At 36.7% G+C, this 26,518-nt stretch overlaps 1 protein-coding gene across 3 annotated transcripts in view; it reads left to right on the top strand.

The window, feature by feature from the left end:
• BRINP3 (BMP/retinoic acid inducible neural specific 3) overlaps positions 1 to 26,518 on the top strand; it is a 202,225-nt gene that overhangs the window by 123,916 nt on the left and 51,791 nt on the right. For all 3 annotated transcript variants that reach the window (XM_019618427.1, XM_010715542.3, XM_010715544.3), the window contains 3 exons: positions 274 to 464; positions 18,411 to 18,516; positions 22,806 to 23,042. In XM_019618427.1, coding sequence (XP_019473972.1) covers positions 274 to 464; positions 18,411 to 18,516; positions 22,806 to 23,042 — 534 coding nt within the window. The remainder of the gene's footprint in view (positions 1 to 273; positions 465 to 18,410; positions 18,517 to 22,805; positions 23,043 to 26,518) is intronic.

Genomic DNA, 26,518 nt, shown 5'->3' with positions numbered 1-26,518 from the left:
TTAAGAGCAAGGTTACATGCTGACAGTGGGCAGTGTATATTTTTAAAAACCATCCTTATAACTTGTCTGAAAATGGACATCTGAAAGCCTATTAAGCACTGAGTCCATGAAAGTTCTTGTGCATGTGCTTAAGCACTGAAGGTCCTCAATTTAGCACCAGGGAGGTTTATCTAATAGCTATAGCAAGCATCAACTTGACACCTTATTTCTGGCAAAACAAGAGATGCGGAGGATGTCACTGATGGAGACTGTGGTTTCTGTTTCTGTATGCAGGAGAGGAGTCGCTCACAATTTTTGTGGACAAAAGGAAGCTGAGCAAGAGGTCAGATGGAAGTGATCCCAGCACCAACAGCTCTGTGGTGACTCTGGAGACCTTGCACCAGCTCGCAGCCTCCTACTTCATTGACAGGGACAGCACACTGCGCAGACTCCATCACATCCAGATAGCTTCCACTGCCATAAAGGTATGGGGATTCTGCTGAGACAAACCCATGGATGTGTTTCTAGATTAACTAGCTGCTCTTTGGGAGAGACGTATTTCAGACAGTCAGCAAAGATTGATTAGGAAAATAACCATGTTTCTCCTAATCGTTTTTTGTTTGTTTTTGTTTGTTTTTTACCTGAATCAAAGCATTAAATCTGTAATAGAAAGGATAGTTTAGAAAAGGGTGTAACACACTGAAAATATTACTTTTGCTGAGTGATACATAATTTGAATGGCCCTTATAGTGTTACATCACAGAGAAAAAACTTCACGTGTGTTTTCAAATAATGTGCTGATAGACAAACCTGTATCTGTCTAGAGACACATCTGTCTAGAGACACATACTGTTTACATACAGTTTATGTTTTCCTTCAAAAATTGTTTTAAAATGTAGCTTAGTGTATTCTTCTGATTTAATTAGTTTTTAATCTTTCCAAAAAACAGCAAAAAAAAAAAAAGAGCTCTTGATTCTATGGTCCTATTTTCTATCCTGCTTACTGACTACAGTAGGTCATCCATAGCACTGGGAGATGCTTGGCTAAGATCAGAACCTCTGCAGATATTATATAAAGCAACAACTGTTCTCTTGCTCAGATCTTTACCATAATGTTGCTTATTGGATATAACCTCTCTCAGTACATTTCCAGAATTTGCGATAAAATCAAAATGTAATTTACAGTTGAATACATGTTAATTCTAATATATATATTTTTAATATGTGATTTAAAATCCATTGCATTTATTTAATCTTCCCACCCTTAACTAAGATCCTCATTTATGACCGTCCGATGCCAATATGCACTTGCTACTCACCTTAGCTATTGCTCAAGTAAATATAAATCCACCTCCTCAGCAGTGCTAGATCCTTTACAAATAAGGATACACGAAGAATTTGTGGCACAGCAGCACATGCTTTGTTTGTCTGCCAGTATGTGAAGGATGTTCCTCCTGCCCCATTGATCTTGTTAGCAAATCCCAGCTCAGTGCTGGTCAGCTGCAGGGCAGTGTTAGAGTCTTCAGGCAGCACAGATGAAAATACAGATGAACAAGCAGAAAGTCCAGTCAATCTCGTCTAGGGACTGCCTCTTGGATCGTGCAATCTTGCTGCAGATTGTGGTGCTACCTATTTCTCTGTTCTGACTTGTATCCCCAGTCTCACTGTTTATTATGCAGATCTGCAAAAATCTTTAAAACCAGTCTGCTTTCTTCAAAGCACAGACAATTTTTTCCTTCTATATTAAGATAATTCATGGGGAGGAAGAAGTGGTAACTGAAGTGCTAGAACACCAAGATACAAAGACAAGGCTGTCTCTGAAGGAGATTTCTCCTACTTGCTGTATTTTTAAAGCAAATTTCTGCCACACTACAAAACTCAACTGTGCTTGCTAACGATTTAGTTAATGAATGTTCTGCATGCCCAAAGTTTTTTTTACAAACACCCCACACCCTCACTGTTCATGAAATGGATACAAATGCAAGCTGTAGTCCATAGGCAAATCTGATTTGGGTAATTGAGTGCAGCAGGTCTCTAAGAAAATGGTTTTCACATCGGATGCAGCAGTGCTGATACATGAAACCTTCATTTTGTACATTTGCATTACAGATTTCTATTGTCAGAACACTTAATTGAACAAAAAACCTGTTTCTGTCGAAGGCTAGGAACACAAAAGCAGCCAGGGAAGGCATTTTTTTGTTTTCTTCCCACACAGATTTTTGAAACAGTGCAGTTTTTACACTGCAAAAACCACCCAATAACATTTCAGATCCTTGCTGTAAATAGAATTTTTCCAGATTATTTCTTAAAGCGTGTACTGGTAACTGATAACAACAGGCTTTCCACAGGTCTGCCTGAAGTCATGTTTAGCAGCAGTGATGCCCTGAGGACCTGAGCACAGAGGTGACCATCGGCCCTCTCTGTGCCTCCTGAGATGCTCAGGGAAGAGAGGGATGACAACTTTTACGCAGTTTCCATGCCTGCCTTGCTCACCACGGCCCTTCTCAATATCTTCTTTTGCAAGGTCGAATTAGGGATTTGCAAAAGCAGTCCAATAAATGCTTCCTCAGTTTATCTTATACCCTTTGGACAACTTCAATATGAAGGTGTTGGAACAAGTGGGGATGTTTTCTGCTCATTTTATAAAGCCCTGAAATTCTGAATTGTAGGTTTTCCAAACAATACACGATCATTTTTTGATTGTTGTGTAGTTAATAACAACAACAAGAAGACATGTTCTGAATCTATTTAGTATTTGATCTTATCATTTATGATTCACATGCAGATATCAATTCTATGTCTTAAGCATCATCTGCATGTACATGAAGTTTCAATTAATTGAAAAGAAAAAGACTGAAAGGATAGGGGTTCTTCGAATTCTTTGTTTTCCCTTCCTTTTTTGTCAGTAAATTTTAGTTACATTCTGGATGGCTTTTAAACAAGCAGTATTGTAGACTCTGCTGTACTACTGAAGTTGTTTTCAGGAACAGAGAACTGATACTATAGATACAGCTTTTATTATCATACACTCACTATGAGAAATTCAACTATCTTTTGGGGAATGCACGTTTTAATTAAAAAAAAAAAAAAGAAGAAGAAACATTCTGAATGAACGAGACTTAAAACACAAATCAAAGTACATGGTTTGGGAGAGAATCATAGAATCATAGAATGATTTGTTTGGAAGGGGATCATTCAGTTCCAACCCCCTACCATGGGTTGTTTGACACCCACCAGATCAGGTCGGTCAGGGCCCCATCTAACCTGGCCTTGAATGCCTCCAGGGATGGAGCATATGCAGGTTATCTGGGCAGCCTGTTCCAGTGTCTCACCATCTTCTGAGTAAATAATTTCTTCCTAACATCTAATCTAAATCTTCGCTCTTCTATGTCTGGAGGGCCCAGACCTGGGCACAGTACTGCAGATGGAGCTTCATGAGGGCAGAGTAGAGGGAGACAATCTCCTCCCTGTCCCTGCTACCATCCCTCTGTTAATGCAGCCTGGGATACCATTGGCAGTCCAGGCTGCAAGCACACACTCTGGCTTATGTGCACCTTTTTGTCCACCAGGAGCTCCAAGTCCTTCTGCGCAGGGCTGCTGTCCACGAGTTCTTCTCCCAGTCTGTAAACATATCTGGGATTGCCCCAATCCAAGTGCAGCACCTTGCACTTGACATTATTGAACCTCATTAGGTTCACATGGGCCCACTTTTCAAGAGTGATGTTTTGGTTTTGGTTGCGTTGTAAATTAGTAATATATCAGTAAGATTTAATGGATGTGAAGCAGTGAGAAAACAATTAAATATGCAGGTGTAGAGAGAGACTTTCAGTTGCTTATGAAACACCACCAGAGATTAATTTGGCTAGGACAGGATGAAGATGAGCATTTAGCAAATCTGTAGCAGTGCTCAGTCAAGTATTAGGATAACAGTGACTAACTCCTTCCTTTGCAAACTCTGTCAATTTTTATTTTTGGACATTTAGTTGCTAATTTTTTTAGCTTCTTTCTTTCATATTTCTTGAAGAGATTAAGGAAATAATTCTTTGCAGATGGAATATGGACAGTGTTCCATTAAGTCTCTTAATTTACAGAGCAAAATCAACAATGGATCAAGTATTAGATGCGGACGCTCAAGCTCAGTCTTCTGTGAAAACAAAACAAAATAAAACACTACTACTCATATATGTCTGTTTTCTTAAATATGGAGAACAAAATGGCAGATACTCTTTGGAAAGCTCATATAATGAAAGGTTTTTGCCCCTTATGTACTTAAGACAATAAATACTCAATAAATTACTGTATCCTTATATCAAATTAATTGAGTTGTATGCTACCCAAATTTCTTTTCTTACAGGTTTTGATACATTAGTGTGTGGGATTGTTCAGAAAAATAAGATTTTGATAAGTTTTATATTCAGGTTTTCTATTAAAAAGTTGATCTACATCGCACAAAATGGAAAGTATTAGGGAGAGGGAAGTGAGAATAACATTCAAGTTTTCATGTTTAATTCCTATTTATCTTATTCATACCAAAAGCTGTTAGGAGCACAAGAGATGTACTTAATGAATCAAGTTTGTTAATCAAATTTTTTTGTAATCAAGTTTCATAGTTGTGGCATAATTATCCTCAAAAATAACATGAGCACAACTAATTAAAGCTTCACAATTTTCCATTGTTTTCATTGTTTATTCCACATAAAATGAGGAAAAAATCACAAAATCACAATATTTTTCAACTGGAAATCAAATATTCATGGGAGCTACCCAGATCCTATACCAATATTTACCTTATTTAAAAGTCCCTGATACGTACATTCTTCCAATATTATTTTAATGCATTCATTTTACTGATAGTAGTTAGGCTCATATGCTAAATCAGCAGTTTGCAGCCTCGAGGGCATCACTGGAAACTCTCCAAGAGCCTCGGGGCTGCATGTAATTTGCATACACATTTACATGAATGCATATCCTGTTGTATTTGAAATATTACAGATCCAACATTACTTCTCTTGTATGCTCATTTTAGTTGCTTTTTCCTATCAACATTTCTCTTCAGATGCACTGACAGCTGTTAAGTCTCCCTATTAACATGCATATTAGGATGATGGAGTGTGCACTCCTCGTATTTGATAAAATCATCAAACTTATGGAAGCATAATACAAATAAAGCCAGCAAATGTTTTTCTTTCTTTTTGTGTTATCTTTAACAAGCAATATTCTCAGCTCTTCCTGCTCAGTGCTGTTCTTGCCTGTGTACAGCCATACTAATTTGAATCTATTGAAGATCTAATCATAATCAGAGGTCCAGGGGAAGGTCAAATGACCTAAGAACCAGAACTATCCAATGACTCTAATCAATATGACCGATCTCTTCCCTTCACCTGATTGATGGATGGTGTACACAAGACTTGAAGTTCACAACTTTGCTTAGCACGTTCTGTGATTCTAACAATGTGTTCCATTGCTGCCCAGTGGCAGAATGACCTATACTACTCTGAGGTCAAGCACTCATCCTCCTAACACTTGTTTAGGAGGCTTTTTCAGTGTTGGGTAGATTGGATAGAGCTATGCATAGTGTCCCAACTTTTTTCTGCTCTCTTAACAGCTGGGAGACACAGTAGTATAAGCTCCTACACAAGCGACCCTGAGTCCTGTTTGTTAGATGCCACCGTCAAACTACCACTGTCACCAATGAGAGTTAGCTCGCACCACTGCCTGCCATTGTCTAGGATTTGCAGTGCTGTGTTGAGAAGAGCACAGTGCCTTATAGGACCATAATTGTGAGGATGTGCTAATCGCTTGCTGAGTGAAGTTATGCAGAAAAGATAAGAAACACATTGACAGCATGGAAGATTAAATATTATTGAATAATATTGCTACATGTTGCAAAGGGATAAACACATTTATGTCAGGCAGTAATAACACTGATGCTTAATAAAATGAAGTGCTATACTAGCTGTGTTTTGGAGGATATCTTCTTACATCCCAGAACAGATCTTATTCCTAGGGAAAATGTTTCAGGGAGTTGGGGAAGGTAAATAGTGTAGGTGTTAGCTTAGAGTCCAAGCAGCTGAAGGACAGCTACAGTGCATCAAAAGAACAGGAGGGAACAGAACAGATGCATAAATTGAATTTTCCAGCAGCTATTTACAGCCAGATTACAGCCCATTTTTTCCATCTGAGTGAGAATGAATAACCATCCGTGAGAATCTGCCCTCTCATTTCAATTAAATTTTATTGTGCAATTTGCTTTTTCTTTCCCCAAAACACTTTTTTTTTTTAACTATTAGAAATTTAAGCACTTTGTTTTCTTGGATAACTGTAGATTACAAATAGTGTATAACAGGGATCTATTGTAATGGTAAATATATCTGATTACCTATAATTAACCCATGAACAACTCATGGTAGGCTGCAAGAGAGGAAACTTAAATGTAATGAAATTAGCTTTTCACTCAAAACTCATTCTGAAATCCAGACCTTTTGTTTGTCTGCTTGCTTCTTTGTTTGGTCTGAAAAAGCTTGGCTTCTTCTTTTTGTTTTCTTTCATATCTCCTATTTGAGTGTGCTTTTCTGTGGGTTCAACTAATTGCTGTAATCAAAAGTGGAAATGCTGAATTACTATAAAGACTCATTCTCTTGTCAAATTCCTGAAGAATCCTAAACATCTTCACAATTTTTCTTTGTTGCTAAATTTTGAAGCTTTTGAAATTTAGGTCTTGAACTCTTCTTGCTGAATTTTTTTCTTTTTAGTTTGTGGTAGGGAGCTAAGACCCAAGCCTTGTAAGTGACCAGAAGCTCAAAGATTCTGGCCCAGGAGGAGCTTTAACTTGTAAAATTACAGTTAGAAACATTGAGCTGGAAATGCTTAATGTATCAGTTTTCTGTTGACTCCATTGAAAAAGTTAAATAGTAAATGTGAGGTTAATTAAACACACTAGGGAACTAAAAGCCAGAAGACACTGTCCCTGTTCAGAAGTTTGTATCTTCTGCATCGGGTATTTATGGTGATATTAATTAATCATTTCAAAGAAAAGTCGTGAGTCATTCATCTTGAGGTGGCAAACTCCCATGAAATTTTGCTGAGAATTCAGTACTTCTGCAGGCTACTTTGAAAATCTCACAATTTGCTAGAAGCTTTACAACTCAACTATGTATATGCATAGATATAAATGTTTAAGTTTAAATTTGGGTTATTATCTTATATCTTGCCAGCCCAACTGGGAACTGAATTTTGGTTTCTAATTTCCACTATATTTTGAGCATCAACTTCTTCCTAAGGCCTTTTAGTCACCTGAACTTAGCTGATATTCTGTTCTTTGAGGCTGGATAGACTGTGCCATGAAGCATGGCACAGAGGCTAGTACATACAGAATTTCTACATTAACAAAAATGTGAAATATTGAACATGACATGACAGTAGTGCTTTAATGCTATGCTGAAACAATTACATCACATTTCTCAACAGAGTTTATTTGCTAAGGAGCAACCCTGAACTTCCCTTCCTTGTCTGAAGCTCAGTCTCTGGTATCTCTGGCATCTTGGTACCACATGCTGCTGCACAACACTGAATTTGTGTTTGTTTCACTGTAAAATTAAACTATATAAGGCTTTGTATATTTATGTCTGGGAGATGTTGGAGATCTTTGGACCAAATTATCCGCAGATGTTACGAAATATCACGAGTGCTATGTGTGGGCCATTAAATAATTCTAAGAGTACACAAAATGTAAAGATCAAGGAATTATCGCCATATTTTTTTTTGAGAGTTTAAAGCGATGAAATTAAAAATAACTTTAATTCACTTGGACAATAGAGTTCTAATTAAATAGAAACTCCACAACTGCTTTCCCTCAAAGGTAGTGTAGAGGTCAGTTCTTCATTTGGTGTAAAAGAACACAATTACTTTGAGAATCTGACCCTCACTATCCAAGATGGTAAGAGAAATGGAGGGAGGGGGAGGAAGAACTAGCAAGTTAATGCGATCACATTTTACTAAACACTCACAGAATGCATACTCAGCAACATAATTGGCACAATGCATCACAGGAGATGCAACACGACGTACTTTAGCAGCCTCTAATACAGACCACATTGTCTCATTATATTTTCAATAAAGTGCATAGAAGAATGTGTGCAACAAGCTTTAACATTGCCACCTAGTTGGTCACACAGCGTGAAATATCTTCAAAGCAACAAAATAGCACATATTGCAGATGCTAGGACAGATCTGTGGGAAAGACTTCAGATAATTATTCTATGGAGAAGAGAGGGGAGGAGAGTGGAGAAGAGGAGAAGAAAAGGTAGGAGAGGAAAACTCCAATCTGAGACAGGCTACAAAAAAGACAAATGTAAGCAAGTCTTTAACAGCTTTCACACTACTCTTGCCATCATTTAAAAAGTTCTTCAGTTTCTTCCCTTCCCTTCCCTTCCCTTCCCTTCCCTTCCCTTCCCTTCCCTTCCCTTCCCTTCCCCTTCCCTTCCCCTTCCCTTCCCCTTACCCCTTCCCTTCCCTACTGAAACCAAAGGAAAACAGTCAGAAAATTAAAGAAGGAAGGTTTTAACATTGCAAGATCAACAGTGAAAACATTCATACATACATTAAGGGTGGAGCATTCAAGAATTAATTTTGAGGCAGTCAGATTTTCATGGATTTTTATTTGGTCTTTGGTTATGCAGTGGTTTGTGTGTTGGCTGAGAAATGTAGTTCAGAACTCTAATTGACAGCTGCCGCCTGAAAGCAGGTCAGAAAACATCAAGAAAGGGCTATAAAATTTGGAGAATCTTCCCCTACCTCTGAACCCAAGGAAATAATGGATACCACACATCAACAGCATGTATGAACACAAGGTCAGATTAGAAAGAATATGTCAGGATAATGGAGACTCAGAAGAGTCAGAAGCAATAAGCTTTCAGAAAAATAAGATAATGAATAATGAAAGATTTCAGTATATGTATTGTTTTTCAAATGGAATTTTTAAGATATTTTCATGTATTTTGCTGAGTTACAATTAAAACTGCTGTATCCCTCTTGAAACTGTTAATTTAATGGTACAAAACACCTCTGAAAATATCCATCATGTTTATATCTTTAAAAGGCAGCTCATTATGAGAATTGCATCATTGCTTTCTTCTGCAACTCAGAATTATTTCTACCTTCAGGGCTTCACACAGCACATCAGCAGAGTTTAAATTTCTACAGCATAACTATAATGAAAGCTCTAGAAACATAATGCTTATAATGTCAATATAGGCAGTGACAGAAGCTGGTTTTAAGAAAAAAATTCTTTACTCATTCAGAACATTTTCTGTGATTACTATATTTTGTTTTCAGCTCTTTCACATCTGAAATGATGGTACTCTCATCATTGTTTTATAGATTTTATTACTGAATTAAGAGTTCAAAATGAAAGTATTTTTAATTTTGAGTTGTGCAATTTTAACCTTATTCAATAAAGAAGTTCTACTGGAGTCAATGAAGTCAATAAAGTTTCTCTATGCACAGTTTGATATGGCTAAGATCAAGGTTTTCTCCATACAACCTCAACCACAATCTTCTTATCAAACTATTTTTCATTTTCTTTCTGTAGATTACCCAAATTAATGCTGTTTCCCAGGAAATAGTTACTGCATTTCAAATTGATGCAATATTCCTCCATTGATAGTTTCTTCCTGAAAAAATAAAATGAGAATACCATAGCAGAGCTATACTGCCTTAGCTATACTAGCTCAATTTGTTTTCCTAACAGTCGTAATAAACCTACTAAATAGAGGTCACAGTCTCCTATCTAGAGGATTTTTAAGAAAATATATCTTCTCCATGAAGAAATAGAGCTTTGAAAATGAAAATAATTCCTTGTTCTTCCTTTGACTTTTCATGAAATCCGTAATGTGCAAAAAATAATTGGTGATAAAGTAGTACAGAGAACAGATTGAAGATATACAGTAATAATTTTTCTGCCATCCAGTTCTAGTCTGTTTTAGTAGACTTTATTCTTAATCTTGTTAAACATTTGAAATATGACATTCACAGCAATGCTGAGCCACATATATTGTTGTAGGAAATAAATACTATATATAAATAATATATATATTATATAATATATAATGTTATATAATGCAAAGAAATTTATATCTTTGGTTAAAGTACAATGATAAGATGTGTGGGTCTGCTTTTCTTTTTCTGTTTTAGAATAAACATGAGGAACTTTGCTCTTTTAATTTTTGATCTTTGCTGGGAAATGTTTATTTGGCCATGCTTTCTGTTTGCATTAAAAATAGTACTGGAATTTTTTTATCATATACAATCAGTTAATGATTACAGTGTTTGGTTTATTATAGAGACTTTTACCTAGAACAGTGTGAATATTTATAACTTGATCAAATTTAGCCTCAGAGAGGAGAAAGGTTCAGTGTATTTATTTACACTTGCCTGTTTAAACTCACCTCATGCTTTCAGAAAGTTGACCTAACATAGCAAGTTGATATCCCAAATAAAAAGCCTTCTTTCCAATCTTTCTTCCATGATGCTTCCTCAATTGCTCCATCTGTCTGAATCAATCCTGTCAATGCTGGCACTGCTGCCTGAACAGTAACATCTGGAACAGAAATAAGAAATCTGGGAAGATTCACCTATGAGTAATTTCCCTATGAAGACCAATTACAGTAAATGATGTCACTTTTCTGACCACCGGCATGTACACTGTCTTATTTATCCCCCACCCCCTCAGTCCCATAAAGATTTTCTTAACACCCAAGCCTGTAGAAGTAGCTTGGATAACATAGAGCCTAAGCGTTACTGAGATTTCCTATATCTCATGAAAATCTCACAATTTAAGCCGTCACAGTAACTTGGGTGATGTAAAAGCCATGGCTCAATTATGGAATTAAGCAGCAGCACTCACAGTCTTGCAATGAGAATAGAGTTCATGGCTGCTTACATTTGCTTTGATTATGATCACTGTTCCCTTACCTCACCTAAATGATCTAGAAAATACAAGGGAATGTCTACACTTCAAAACAGATTCAACACTTAATCCTATGTTTTATTATTCTTTAGCTAATTTGATATTGATTGGAGTTTCCAGTGCAATTATGATAAGTATTTGCATATACTTTTCCTTTACAAGTAGTATCTAACAAGGAATGTGTGCATTTAATTAAAAAAAACACAAAACCAAACAAGTGCAAGAGATTTGATTTCTGAATGCGAAGTCTCCTAAAAATTAAGTAGCAAAGAAGTTGACAAGTCTTACTGGCCTACTTCGGATAAGAATCATATTATCTGTATCTGTGTACTATGCATATAGATATGTTTACTGCATCAAAATTTGGATTCAGATTCCAATCTCAATCATTCTTCCTACTTTTTTTTTTTAATAAATTTGTGAGTTTTAAAGACAAAAGATCATTTTTGCCGCAGGTTAAATTACATAATAGTCATGGAACAGTGTAACTAATCAAACTTACAGAGCAATTTAGCTGAACTAATCGGCCAACACTGGAGGAATTCATACTTTCATATTTGCATATTTCTACAACCAGTTTAGCTTTTAGTCAAGAGTTTCCCTTTAATTTGAAAAGCTGAGAGGTACTTAATGATTAAATTATACATTAGTTGTTATTGATAACTTGGTAGTTAGGCTGGAAAATGTATAATAAAGTGTATCATAAAACCAGTAATTTTGCAAAAAACTGTAGATTGAGAATTGCCAGTACCAATGAGAGGGCAAAAATGTTACAGCCATTTACCAGGGGGAGTGAGTGAGTAGGAAGCAAGAAGGACAGAACCTAAAAATAAATCCCTGAAAACATACATATGACCCAGACGGAGAGCAAACCAGCAGACATGCATATTATAGACAGTAATGTGATTTCTTTTGAGAGGTTGGAATGACAGCCCCATAAGGGGTGGTTTGACTGGAGCATAGTAAAATAAAATGGACATGTAAATCGTCCTGCTTCAGATGTCAAAGTATGTGGGGGGCAGTGTTAGGAACTGCAGTGCTACGGACATCAAGAATAAATCAGTAGCTTAGTTGCACTGCATTCAAGGAGAGGAAATAAAAAGCCTGGGGATAGCTTAATTTAGTAAATTTTCAAGGATTATACCGAAAAAAGCAACTAAGTTTTAAACGTACATGGGAATATTTAAATACGGGTAGGATCTCTTTGTAAAGTCCAGACCTTATTTAACCTGCCCTTGTCACTCTGATTTTTGGGCTTTGGCTTTAATTCTTTTTATTCTTTTTATATTTCAAGTCGTAATGTTAACCTTTAGCAAATATTTTTATAATTTCATAAACATTATTTTTTTCTGTACATTTAACATATGTAATTTTAAAGCTGGCCACATTAAGGTGGTCCAAAAATTGTCTAAAGATCATTTTTACAATGATCCTGACCTTTTTTTTCTTATGGTTTCAAAATAGAAGATTCTGACTTTGTATTCTGATTCTGGGAGGAAGGACTTGCATTTTTTGGGTACATTTTTCCCAACTTAAGAAAATGATTTTACATCCAACTGCAGTACAATTATTACTCATAATATCTGAGAGACTTAGGAATTACAAAGTGGTTCTGTCTTTGTAAAAACGAATGGGGATGCAATAAAGAATCTGAGTATGCTCAACATGGTACATAGGAACTGAGCCAATAATGGAAAGTCCTTGAGTGGGTTTTGCAATTGGGCCAATCAAACAGTCTCCCTTTACAGTAGGTGCCCCAGGATTCCTTTGGAGATGTTCTCTATTGTATAGAAATTGTAATGTGTTTGGAAGAGGAGCGAGGACTCTGAAGTAGGTTGTGCTTCAGTACAGCTTCTTTGTTTTTGTGTTCTGCAGATACTTTGCGATTTTTTTATGCATGAAATGCTATTTTAATTTGTAACCTGTTCTGTGCTCTTTGTTTCTAATTTTATCTTATTAGCAGAGTATACAGAGCTCATTTATTCATTTTGCTCAGCTGGTCTCCTTAACCAATAGAAGTTGAGAAAAAAATAATAGAAGCATTCATATAAGTAAGATGTAGGCAAGCAGCACTATCTAAGTGTAAGCTAAAACAAAATGTTCAGCTTTTATTGCATCTTTTCTAAGATGTTCAATTACTTTTCCGAAAGAGAACTGCACTCTTGCACATTTCTGAAAACTACTTAGAAGGAAAAATGAGTGCCTATCGTCTCTCTGTAAGGCTGAAAGTGCAGGTAATAAAGAGGCTTGTTTTGATGTTCTTATAGGTCCTCCTAAAATTAACAGATAATAAATTGTTCTCTGAAGTTGTGGAGAAGAGACTAGATAGATGATTGCTCCCTATCAGATGAAACTAAATAGTTAGCCTTAAGAAAATCACCATCTTGTACAAAAATCTATATGTGTATATTCCACTTTGCCTGGTTAATGAAATTTGTGCAATTTATTTCATTTGCTGGCAGATTAAGTTCACTGTCTCTGACAGAAAAATAAGATAAGAGACATTCCAGGTCATCTGAGTTAGTAGGCTCTTTGAATGAAAAAGTCAGACCTATACTAACAGTATGGACAATGCTAACAGAAAATGTGCAGAAAATGTTATATGCCTATCAGATACGGCTTCAGAATGTTGACAAATCTAAAATAAATAAATACTTCCCCTCCCAAAACATTATTCCAAAACCGACAGTGTTTTCTGTCGCTTTATCTAAGCCTCTCTTAAATGTTCATCTGGCTGCTAGCACGACAAGCGTCAGTACTTGGAACATTCAGATGATTTGTGTTATTTCAATTATGCACTAATTAGTGGAAGCCCTACTATGCTCAATGACACACAAAGGGCAACAGAAGAGTAACTATAGCAATTATTCTCTGCTAAAAGAAGGTGCTGAAAGAAAAGTGTTTTTCTTTCAGCAAAAAAAAAAGAAAGAAAGAAAAAAAAAAAGTTGTTTGAGCTTACATGGCAGAGGCTTTCATCGTGGAGGAGATGGTAGAAGGTTCTCCATGCACAAAGCAGAAGCTCCCTGCAGCTCGTGGGCACCCCGCAGAGCAGATCTCCATTGCAGATAGGGAGCAGCCTGCGGTGCAGCAGTGGATGCAGCCTGCAGGAGGTTGCAGCCATGGAGCCCTGACAGGAGAAGCACTGCACCAGAGCTGCAGCTGTGGAGAGGGGTCTGCAGAGGGGCAGGAGGGGTGGAGGGAGATAGACAGCATCTTGTGACCCTTCTATTCAATATCAAGGCCACACATACGCTAGGTTTTGTAGCCCAGAGGTGTGATTCACCCTTTATAGACATCTGCCTACCATCATGAGATGATCCATGCCCCTTAAGGCACTACTGGAAGATGTTGTGTCCCTGTTGACTCTTACATCTGATTACTGATAATGTGTAATTACTCTAGGGAGTTCTATTATTTGTGGAACTGCCAAATACTGTTACTATGCAATTAATCCCACTGAATGATTTATGGAGGAAAGGACTTAGTGTGAACGATAATGGCAGGATCTGGCTTTACCTAATGGTTCATTAGCTATATTGAATGAGAAGTACAGTTTTTCCTCTTCCTCAGACAATCCTCCAAAATATCAAGCCACTCCAGTTTTGTATTTGCTTTGGATTTCTTCTCCCTGCACAACTTTGTTCAGCCTTCTATTGCACCAGTCATTCAGAAGAGAACTTCTTCCATCACTAATGTCACATATATACAAGGAATTTCTTCTAAACGACTATTTTAATGTTTAAAGTTGGCAATATGAATATGAATGCAGCTTTCTGTTTTGATTTTCCTAGCATTGTCTCATTCTCCTTTATGCTGGCTTAGTTGTCTTCCTTGGAAGCCAAATACATTTTCAAAGAATCTTCGTAAAGAGGACAGTCCTTTGTGCAAGACAGTGCACTGCCTCTGCCTGGGCATGTAGCTAGGAGTATTAGCTATGTGCAATAGAAAGGACACACCAGGACCAAAATCTCTGCAGAAATGTGTTCCTTTTTTTATTAGGAAAGCCTTCTATGGGCTTAATTATTGTGGACAAAAAAAAAGTACAGTTTCCCAGGGAAATACTACCCACTGACATCAGAAGAATTCAGCTCTGCTTAAGTGCTGGGAGGTATGTTCTCTGTGCACTTATAATCGGGTCATTATCACCATGGTTATGAGTTTTTAACTGACTGAAAACTGTAGGCATTTTCCTCATTAATACCAAATGTTACGGTTTATTTCTGGGAACTGAAAGCCCTGCTGCCCAGGGAAACCTGTGCTGTGATAATTTTTGAAAACAATGCACTTGAGAATAGCCTGCTTGGTTTCTGTCAAATGTTTTTACACATATTTTGTTTACTGGTTCTTATGGGCTTTTGGTTGTTAAATAACTTTGGTCTGTTGTACTTTGCTTTGTGAGTTAGTGTTCTTCACAGACTATGGGTCTAGTTCTAATGAAACAAGTGATTATAGTGCTCTTTGTTCATCTGCAATCACTTCTGGACTATGGTTGCATCTTAAAAAATTCTTTGCATTTACATTTTACCATGCTCTCTCCTGTTTTTGCCTTATTTTTTATTATACGCCTTCAGACAAAACACTTCAACTGTGATCTTGAGGCTGAATATAGCCGTACTTCTGTGATTGGAAGATAATTAAAGAAGTGCCATTTCCTTTCCAGTGTTGCTTCTATCACTGCAGTTTTCTTTCTATCACAGACAAAACATGCAAAATTGTCAGTGATTTTATTAACAGCTGGATCAAGACAGAAGTATCACATTTGGGAGCAACTCTCTTAAGTGATTTTGTATGACGGGTCCTTAGGAAAAAAAAAGTATAAATGAAAGCAGCTTATGGAAAAACTCTTTCCCATTCTGCTTCTGTGCACACCTACGTGCACCACATGCTGTCACTCCCATAATCAAAACGACAGTTATCACTACCTGTGTCTTGCATCATCCAAGTGAAGAATAAACCTTCATGAACAAAATAACACGCCATAATTACACAGACACTAACCTTCTTAATTTTGTGATATCCAGAGCAGTAAGAATAAAAGAATGAATAAGAATTGTTTCTGTAGGTCTCCCATTTCATAAGGATTTATGACGTTGGATTGCTTTATAGACAGATGGTTGAAAATTATAATAAAAAATAAAAAAAAAATATGGATCTTTGTAAATAGAATTGCATGCATATATGCTGAGTATAATCTTTCAGAACTAGGACAAAATTCATAACAACCTTCATCCCTCTTTTTCTGTCTTCTGGCTATTTATCTTGTTTAATGTACATGCCTGTCTTTGTTGTTATATGAACTAATTAGGACTTCTTTTGAGGTGGGTATGCAACAAAAAAATAAGATTTTATAAAGGAATTTTAGATCGTTTTTGGGAGAAGGAGGGAACTTGAGGATTATGGGTAAATCAGAGTTGTCATTCTGCCCATTTCCCAGCCAAATCTGATAGCCATGCAAGAATCTTTACACTGATTCTGGATGATTAAGCAAAAAACAAGGTAAGTCTGGCCCCGGTATAAATACTGAAGACTGCCAAATGTGTGCAGGAAAGAGAGATCCTGACTTGATCTCATTTCCTTGCGCTGTTGGCACTCTGCTAAGAGATTTGGCTGAAGCCAGTTCTGTGTGTTCTCTCCGCAGGCTGCTGGCATTGCAAAGGATCTCATTTTCCACTGCCAGGAACACTTGTTCAAAGTGACAGAAAGGTGCCAGTGAATAGCCCAAGATTTCACATTACTTTGTGAAAATGTTAGGACTTGGAAAATACAAAGCAATGTGGAGATATCGTGATCCAGTTGCAGCCATTCACATGTGCTGGTGTAAGAGCACCAGGTGATCCTAAGCAACATGAACTTTCATGGATTATTTTAGCAAATCTCCATATTGCTTTCAAATGAGATTATTGAAATAGAAGGATTCCTTCTGTTCATAAGAGTTATTGTTACATGTCTACTGCTCAGTGGAGGCTCAGATTTTGGAAATGAGCTCTTTGACCTTACAGCTTAGGCTTATTCTCCAGGAGATTTGGCGTAGAATATAATACTTGAAGTAACAGATGACAGAATCACCTTTATTCAGAGACAAATAAACAAATAGAGGTAAATGTCAAAGACATCTAGGATGGCAAAGCAAAGAGAGCAAGGAAGTTCCAACACAGTAGCTGGGAGCAGCTTGTTGAGGTGGATGATGGAGGAATTGGTTGTATTTTGGCAGAAAAGGAAAGTGGAAAGATATCCCACGGCCAACATTTTCTGCTACAGCTCTGCTTGTTTCGTTTCATTTTTACTGTCCTCTTTCTGCTTGGACTTGATACTAAGGAGAAAGAATCAAAAGCCATGAGTTTTCAACAGCGTTCAATTCACTTAAAGAAAAAAAAAGAATAATAGTGAGATTGTGGTATACCCACCTGTCTTCAGGATTTAGGATTTTATCTTGCTACCTGTACAGGCTAAAATAATCATTTAGATACTGCCTTGCTGCCAGCCAGCCCTCTGGGCATCACACAGTGCTTCAAAAGTGGCAGCACCTCATTGCTGAAACTGAATTAGGCTTCCTTTTTTTTTTTTCCCATTTAGGATAGCATTTAAAAATAAACTTGCTTTTGTAATTGTTTCATAGACAATTAAGAACCATCCACATAATCCATAAATTATGTGGGCCACTTGTCTTTATTATTGTTGATGCTATTATTCTTAATAATGTATTTACTTGTTTAACAAACTACTTGTGCTAACCAGCACAAACCTCAGCTGTTAAAATAAAGCTCTATTTGTGGCAGTTATGGTTTTGATATGTATAGCTGTATTTTGATCCTGTGTTTACACCCCATGATTACAACAGGCAGGATGTGGATGTGACCCAACCTTATGTTAGATCTTTCCTAGATGGAAAATGTTGCACCTCATCAAAAGCTTTTACTTCTAAATCTTGCTTTGTTACACAGAAACAGTCAATTTTTTACTATGATTTCAATAAGGAATTGCCATGCCCAACTGGGCTGGTACCAGGTCTGGAGTTTGGTGACCCTGCCTGTGGCAAGGGAGCTGGAACTTGATGATCCCTGGGGTCCCTTCCAATAAAGGCATTCTGTGATTCTATGATTCTATGATTCCATGATTCTGTGTGCACAATTTTCATCAGTGAAAATCTTAATCTGCATTTTTATGAACTGTATTTGTTAAATTCATTTTGATTTCCACAGTATGAAGAAATAAATCATCATCACACATTTATTAGCTAAAATATTGGTAGTGGTACCCTGCTATCGAAATAGCACTCTCCAAAGTTTGTTGTACTGGTGAAACATTTGCAGTCTTACTTTTCTTGTATAAAATAATCTATTTCCTCTTAATTAAATCTGAAATATACAGGCAGTTGAATTAAAGGGAAACTTTATGAAACGAGCTTCTGAACTCTTCAGTCTGTTTTGAATAATGCAGCAAATGCTTTTCCATTCCCTTACCATCAGGTAACAGAAACGCGGACTGGTCCTCTTGGCTGCAGTAACTATGACAACCTAGATTCTGTCAGTTCTGTTCTGGTTCAGAGTCCTGAAAATAAGATTCAGTTGCAAGGTATGTAGGTGTAATTTCATTAATTTGTTTTGGAACAGGATGACATTCATCACGCTACTTGTTTTTCTTTTTTTCCTCCTCATAAAAGGTCATTATCTTTTCTTTTTTTTGTTGTGTGTGTGTGTGTGTGTGTGTGTAATAGCTACATTTTAGGCAAAGTGAAGGAAATGTCAATAACTCATGTTGGCTTTCAAATCGAAAAAAATTCTTTACCCATCAGAAAATAATCTGAATAATGCTGTTAACATTTTGCATCCCTACTTAGCAATGACTTGCTCACCTTTCACAAAGCCTGAATTCCAATAGGTTCTACCAAGCAAGGAATGACATTTCCTGTGCTTAGCCTGCTTCGCGCATTTTGAGTTTTAACCCATTGTCCCACTGGAATGAACAGATTCACCAGAGGAACAGGGCATAGATTTGCAAAGTCCTTGAGTAATGCAAAGTGCAAAGGCTCCTCTGGGACTTGTAAGAAAACCTGTAAGGTTAGACGTCTCACTCATTAGAAAAATGTGTAAAATGGTATCAATTCTGATTCATTTTTAATAAATTGCAGTAAGTGCATACCTGCATATTAGGCACCTAAACATAGTTGAAAGTGAGCCTCTAGTAATTGTCTTAATTTTTGTTTGTTCATTTTCAGTTACACAAATGCAACGTGAACAACTTTCAATTACTGCTGTGAAAACAGACTAAATTCTCTATGATTTATATGTTTATGCCTAACTGTACATTCAAGGACAGAAGAGTATGGGTCTTAATTAAACAGTTATTTCAAGCTGTAAAAGTTAGAGATATAAGATATTGGTTTATACATGAGTTGGACATACAGCGTGAAGTTGTTGTTGATTATTAAGACTGGCTGCTAAGGAAAGATTACCTTGTTTAGTACATCCATGTTTTTTTTGCCTTTCTTCTCTCTTTCCATTAGGTGGGAAGTGTGCAAAAGGCATGATTTCACCGAAAATACACGTATTTTTCAAAAGAACTTTCCATTTTCACTGGAATGCAGTGAATAGAATGTATCCATAAATCATTCACTGTTTTTAAAGGTCTCCAGAATTTGCATGATGTTTGCCAGTTAAAATTTGGAAATTAATCTTTTGCTTCAGTCAGAGAGCTGTTTGACACATGCCATTAGATTGTCATGAGAAATGTAGTAACAGACCTGCTAAAACTGTTTCATGCTCATCATATAGGAATTGAACAAGACAGGGCTGCATATTTGGGCATTCTTTTTCTATCAGAATTCTGAGTTTTTTTCAGAAATACATTTGTACATTGAAAAAGTATACTACAGTAGCAGGAGTTTTACACGTTTTGATATAAGGCAGAGAAAGGCACAAACAGACCAGCTTTTAATAATATTGTCATGCATCTATAATATGGCTTTCTATCTGGAAAGATTATAAAATTACTGTTACAGATATATTTTTATTTACCTAATATTTAGGAATAAATCTCTATGAAATTGTTCAAGTGCTTGTGTAAGAGAAACATATCTCACAAATAACCAATATACTGAGAAATAAACTCCACTTTTTCCAGAGAGATTATATTTGCTTCAGTGTAATCACAACTAACAGATCAAAATTTACAGTGTACTTCACTGGTTGGTTTTGTTCATGGGCTTTTTTTTTCCTATCTGTTATAGCCAAAGAACTAACAGTTACAGGTAATTTAAAAAGTTTCTATATAAAATTACACATTCCTATCATTGAAATCATATTAAGAATGGTCAGTTGTTTTCAGATGAATAAACTTCTGGTCAAAAATATTCTAAATTTTTTATTCTGATACCTCAATACAACATATGTTTTTGCAAGACCTCTACATGTCATGGAATGGTAAAGTGTGAAAACGCTTTGGAAAGGGATTTGAGATATAGGAGAAGAATTTTAATCAACAAATATCCTTCCCTTCTCTATGTTAAATCTTTCATAGAAATGAATTCTTTGAGTGAATTAATTCTTTTTCTCAGGATTTTGTATACTTACCCAGAATATCCCGCAGACTGTCCCATAGCAATTTGAAATCCCTTAGGAGAGGAGGCATCTATTTGAAAACAGCTGGTTTTAGCTGGTTCTGATGCATGCTGAAGTCAGAGAACTTTCTGTAGTGATTGACCAGGTCCCATCCTGCAAGGTCTGCTTGAGGTCCTGGCAGATGAAATAGGAGTAAACCACTTTTATAAATCCATACACTCAAAAAATCAATAGCAAAACCGTTCTTTATTTGATTTTGCACAAAATGACATAGTTACACTTCATATGGAATCATTGCACACATTTTTCTAAAACACTTGGTAAAAAGGCTGTTGTATGTCAATGTTTAGAAATGAAATATATGGCTAATTTTATTTTCCTAAAATTCCTTCTAGCTCAATTTTCCAATTCTTCTTAGCCTGGGTCTACAGAAGCATGGAGAAATAACTATAGTAATTTGAACATATCTGTATTTCAGGTATATCTACTTGTGTCAAAGCTAACATGGAAAATAAATCCAATGTTTACCTCCAGATCTTTTTTCTGCTTGTACAGCTTCCTTACTTCCACTGTTGCTGTCTTCAAAGCAGATTTCCCTTTAACACTCTCAAAATTTATATTAGCTTCTAGTATAAGGACTGTAATTTATCTGCAAGTTTCCATAGTGAAAACTTCTTACAGATGAGGCTCTTCATTCAGTCTCCTATCAAGGAGAAGTTGATGTAATCCATTATTTCTGGTTTTGACAATCCCCCCAGAAAGAAATACACTTGTATATGATCCGAGGAATTTAGGTTAGTAGCTATTGGAATGAATGTTCCATACTAAGACAGAAGTGTAAGATAAATGATGGGTGCTCCAAAAGTAATGCCTCCTATTTTATTATGTTGGTCCACAGTGTCAGAGACCAAAGTTGGTGGTGTAGCAGTAGAGGCTGAACCTTCCCACCAACATTCTGTTTTATTTTGTGGCTGTGAAACAGGTGGCAGCAGAGGAGTCTGACAGGGGTCAGACATGGAAATGCATAGGAATCACACGTGTAGAACTGAATTTCTCATGCAGAAAAAATGGCAGCTGTTGACATTCATTGATGCTTGCTGAGCGTTGATGGAGACCAAACAGTGGATGTGAGCACAGTGAGCGGTGGGTGGTGTGGTTCAGTAACGGTGACAGTGACGTCAAAGATCAGCCATGCTCTGAACAGTAAAGCACAGCTGTCACACCACAAAATGGTGATTCATCAATCAACTCATTGCATAACTTGGTGAATTATGTCCAAAAAACTTTGTACGAAGGTGAAGATTGGTTTCAATACGTTGGAAACCATGGTGGCAGCATTGAAATATCACAAAGTTGGGTCCCAGAACAGAAAGAACGCCGTATGCAAGTTTGTCAGGACCTACTGAACCAATATGAAGCAGAAGGTGACATATTCCTTGATTGCATCATTAGCAGTGATGAGACCTGGTGTCACCATTATTAGCTGAAGTTAAAATGACAGTTCATGGAGTGGTGACATGTGAATTCCCCATTCAATTAAAAGTTCAAGACACAGCACTCAGTGGGAAGTGACGTGCACTGTCTTTTGAGGTAGGAAAGGAGTGATCATTTTGGATTCATCAGAACCCAGGGAAATTCATTAACTCCGACTGCTACATTCTGATGCTGACTAAGCTGAAAGCTGGAACTTCCAAGGAGGCCAGAGAAAAAGACATCCTTTCTCTTGCAACATGATACATGTTTGAAGACTCTGGAGCACACTGCCAATCTTGTCTGGAATGTCCAACCACACCCACTGTACAGTCTGAATTTCACACCTTCTTAATTCTGTCCGTTCAGGCTAATGGAAGGTGGACTGCCTGGCAACTGGTAGCAGCTGTGAAACAGTGAATCACGTCCACTGGTACAGATGCTACATTTTTTATGAATGTAGCATGCAGGCTCTTGTTCATTGCTGGTGAAAATGAATTGCTAATGGTGGTGACTGCTCAAAAAGTGTTTTGTAGCTGAGAATTTGCTCTATCAAATAGTGTTTTGTGCTTTTTGTAGCTGTTGTGGTTTCCATGGAAATCAAGGAGGCATTACTTTCAGAGCAACCTAATGTATTAAATTAATTCTTAGGCAAGTAAATTCATGACATAGTGCAAATGCCAGAAAGACATGTAAATTTTCCTGTATTTTTTCTTTTTGTAGCTTATTTAACTTATTTTTTATTTTTTAACCATCTTATGTATCTACGGGAATCTGTTTGGCTTGAGTACTCTTTTGAGTTTAATAACATAATACTTATTCTATTTCCTTAAGGTCTTCAGGTCATCCTGCCTGAGTACCTGCAAGAACATTTTGTCCAGGCAGCTCTGAGCTATATTGCCTGCAATTCAGAGGGAGAGTTCATCTGCAAGGACAATGATTGCTGGTGTCAGTGTGGTCCCAAATTCCCTGAGTGCAATTGTCCCTACATGGACATTCAAGCCATGGAAGAAAACCTGCTCCGCATAAGTGAAACTTGGAATGCATATAACAGTGAATTTGAAGAATCCGGTGAGATGTTTTATAAGATTTTTGTCTGTTTGACTGTATCTTATAAAACCTATTTATACAACAGACTACATCTGAAGTCTTCAGAATGGTTAATAGATCTAAACATATTCTTAAATACATCTTGGACCTCAGTCTTAATTATTAAAACATTCTGATAAGAATTGTTATCCTCACCTCGTGATGACCAGTCTGGGTAAGTACATCAGAGTCTAAGCAGGCTGTGCTTAAAATTCATGTGGTTTACTTCGTGGAGTCCAGGGCTATGAGGACTCGCTCCCTTTAGGGGAGAGAATTCTACTAGAGGAGTCAGAAAGCAGAACAAACCAGAAACAAAGTCAGGCTGCATATTGTTTGAAAAGGTATTCTGAATTTTTTAGTTTGTCATGCAGCTGAAACAGCTGCTTCATTTCACATCCATTCCTCTGTTCTGGGTTGGTGTTTTTGTTGTACCTCCTTTTCATCCCATCCCTCCAGAGATGCTGTGAACCTGATAAGTTGGGCACAGCTTGCCCTTGATTTACCAATGAGTTAACAGTTCAACCCACTGTAGTTGGTAACTTGTTTCTTTATATGATTTCTGCTTCAACTGGGCCTATCCATGTTGCCTGTACAGCACTTCTGTGCCACATCAGTTTTCTCTAAACCACTGTGATTTGTTTCACGCATCATTTCACCTGTCCTGATCATCAGAACTTTCTGTTCCATAGGGATCCTCAGGTAAAATCAGCTTCTGAACAACTGTTTTCATTCAGTAATATCAGTAACAGCTGCCTAACCAGATGGTGGGAAAAGTAAGGAGAGCTCAGCAGACGTTGGAAAAATAGGGAAGAAAAAGAGAAATGAGTGAGAAAAAGTACAGAAAAAGCAGAAAATGCTATTTGAATTAAGTTGTATGGGAAGTAGAGAATGAATAAATGGCAGAGAGGGGGAAATGACTTCTCTGATCATGGGAAGAATACAGGTGAGAAGAAGAAATATCCGTGCAATACTTAACTGTGAACAGTACATTATCCATGTACATTCATTTATTTACATTTGTGGTGCTGTTAAAGATTAATTTCTTAATTCAAGAATTTCAAAAGTCCCTATATCTGGTACATTTTACAGTTACTTTAACTTCTATTGAAAGTGCTTTTGAAGATCTCAGGTCCTTTTCCAACTCTTAGACTTACTCTTATATGACAATATGAAGATACCAGAATTTTCTCTTGGGAGAATATTTCTGCTTGGAGGATCACACATTTCGCTGATTATAAAAGAATTAAATTTTATTTCACTCTGTGAATATTAACCCAACATTTTTTCAGTGACTATTTTAACACCTTCATGCATTTCTGGAGTAATGCTATCATTTATTGCTTTGCAAACTGACAGAGAAGCGCTGTCTAGGAATTAGTGTTAAGTACAGGGTAATCCAGTGCACTAACTACTGGCCCACATAACCTACTACAAACTGCTGTAGAATGAACGACCTCCATGCACTGAATCTTATGACCTCCAGATTCACAAACAGTTAAACACATAAGTGTATTCATTTTCTAATCATCCTGCCATCCTAATCCTTCCGTACTTTAAATACAGCAAAATAGTTACTTGAATAGAGAAAAATTTTGTCCCCATATAAAAAGCTATAAAACTTACTGAGTTCACTTGTGATCTTGCACATTATCTATCCACAGAATTTAGCCTGAAGAGGAAGTAAATATTCCATTTAAAATTGCTTATTCATAGTCAGTGTTATCTTTTCTTCCGTCTGTTCAAGATAAAACAACAATAGGAGCAGATTTTTAGAAGTGAGAAATGGTAGCTTTTTAGTACCTAAATCTCATTTAAAATTAAGAGGTGTCTACATTTAATCTGTGCTTGAAACTCTCCACTTGAACTGAAAGAAAGAAAGAAAGAAAGAAAGACAGAAAGAAAGGAAGGAAGGAAGGAAGGAAGGAAGGAAGGAAGGAAGGAAGGAAGGAAAAGAAATAAAGAAGAAAAGATGGATGGAAGGAGAGAAAGAAAGGAAGAATGAAGAATGAAAGAAAGGAAGAAAGGAAGAAAGAGAGGAACAAAAACACAAAATCAATTTTTTTAGGGTTTACTGCTCTCTTCCAAATACTACATTGCCGTTTAAATCAGGAGATACAAAAGGAAATTGTGTCTAGATAGCTAAAAACAGTTAAAAAATTCTATACACTACAGTTACAACTGAATAAAGGTAACAGTTTGGTATGACTTGTCTATGTATACATAAGATTAATTCAAAATTGGTTGATATGAAAGCATTATATGAAAGGTTATTATATGAAAGATTTCTTCCTGTTTTTCTTATGCAATGACTGAGGTCTGCATTATGGGTTTGCTGGTAATGATTACGAACAATAGAGATTAGATAACCAAAAACACTTCCTGTTCAGGATTGGTCATTGTTACATGCAGATTTGCAGATTTTATTTCTTTTATTATTTCTTCTGGCATCTTTTAACAACTGAAACCTCGTTTTAGAGAACATAAAGCATTATGTTAGTTAACTTAATAAATTTTGCTGTTTTTTTCATGTCTCTACTTATCCTCCAGAAATACATACTTGATCACTATTACCTCAGTAAGTTTCATCTAATTTTGTAATATTGAGGTATGCTTCAAGTTTTCTCAAGGAAATGACAAGAGCTACTTTAAACTGTTTACTATGAGCCATCTGCTTATTCCTTATCGTATCTTCTGGCCTTCAGACTTAGGTACCACCTTTTCAAGATAAGCAGCTGTTTCCTTATTGAAAATCTATCCTAAAGCTGTTCAACATTTATTAACAGATTTCATTAGTTTTTCAAGGCCTTTGGCTGAACTAATGGTTAACGAAGTACTTTGAAAACATTATTCCAAGAATCTGTGTTCTTACACCATATCATCTCACACTTGACCGTAAAAATATCACCTCTAATGGAACGAGAGTTTCTTTTATCCTCTATCTGCATGAAAGCAGCTTTTCACAAGAACTGGTAGATTAAAAGGACATCTAGATAATCTCTGCTTGACCTCTTATCAGATATCAGTTTCAGTGAGATCCCAGAACATCAAGCCCAGTTATGTTAGTCAGGTTGGAGGGCTGCAATCCTCACTTATGCCTGAAGCTCCATTGCCCACCTCCCAATCCCTTTTCAATCTTGAAATTGCTCTTTTTACTTTGCCACTTGTCCTGTATCTCTATCTGTTTTACTCTTTGTATTAGGAGCATGTACATACCTAACTTCCTCTTCTACTCCACTTTCTCAGTAAAATTTATCTTTCCCATTCTGGAAGAAAGTTTGACCCAAGCACTCAAATCCTAATTAGTTTCACAGGATAAAAAGTGTCAAAAGATTCCTTAGGGAATTCTCAATTTCTTAAAGAATGTAGGATGGGATAAGAGTTAAACACTTGTGATTACACTGATGGTGATGATTCCATCAGTGAACATGTTCACTGGTTTTGGAAGTTTTGGGGACCTT

The sequence above is a fragment of the Meleagris gallopavo genome, chromosome 10 (assembly GCF_000146605.3).
Source record: "Meleagris gallopavo isolate NT-WF06-2002-E0010 breed Aviagen turkey brand Nicholas breeding stock chromosome 10, Turkey_5.1, whole genome shotgun sequence".
Taxonomy (NCBI): Eukaryota; Metazoa; Chordata; class Aves; order Galliformes; family Phasianidae; genus Meleagris; species Meleagris gallopavo.
The sequence above is the reverse complement of the archived record's forward strand: the minus strand, read 5'-3'. Positions and strand labels throughout refer to the sequence as shown.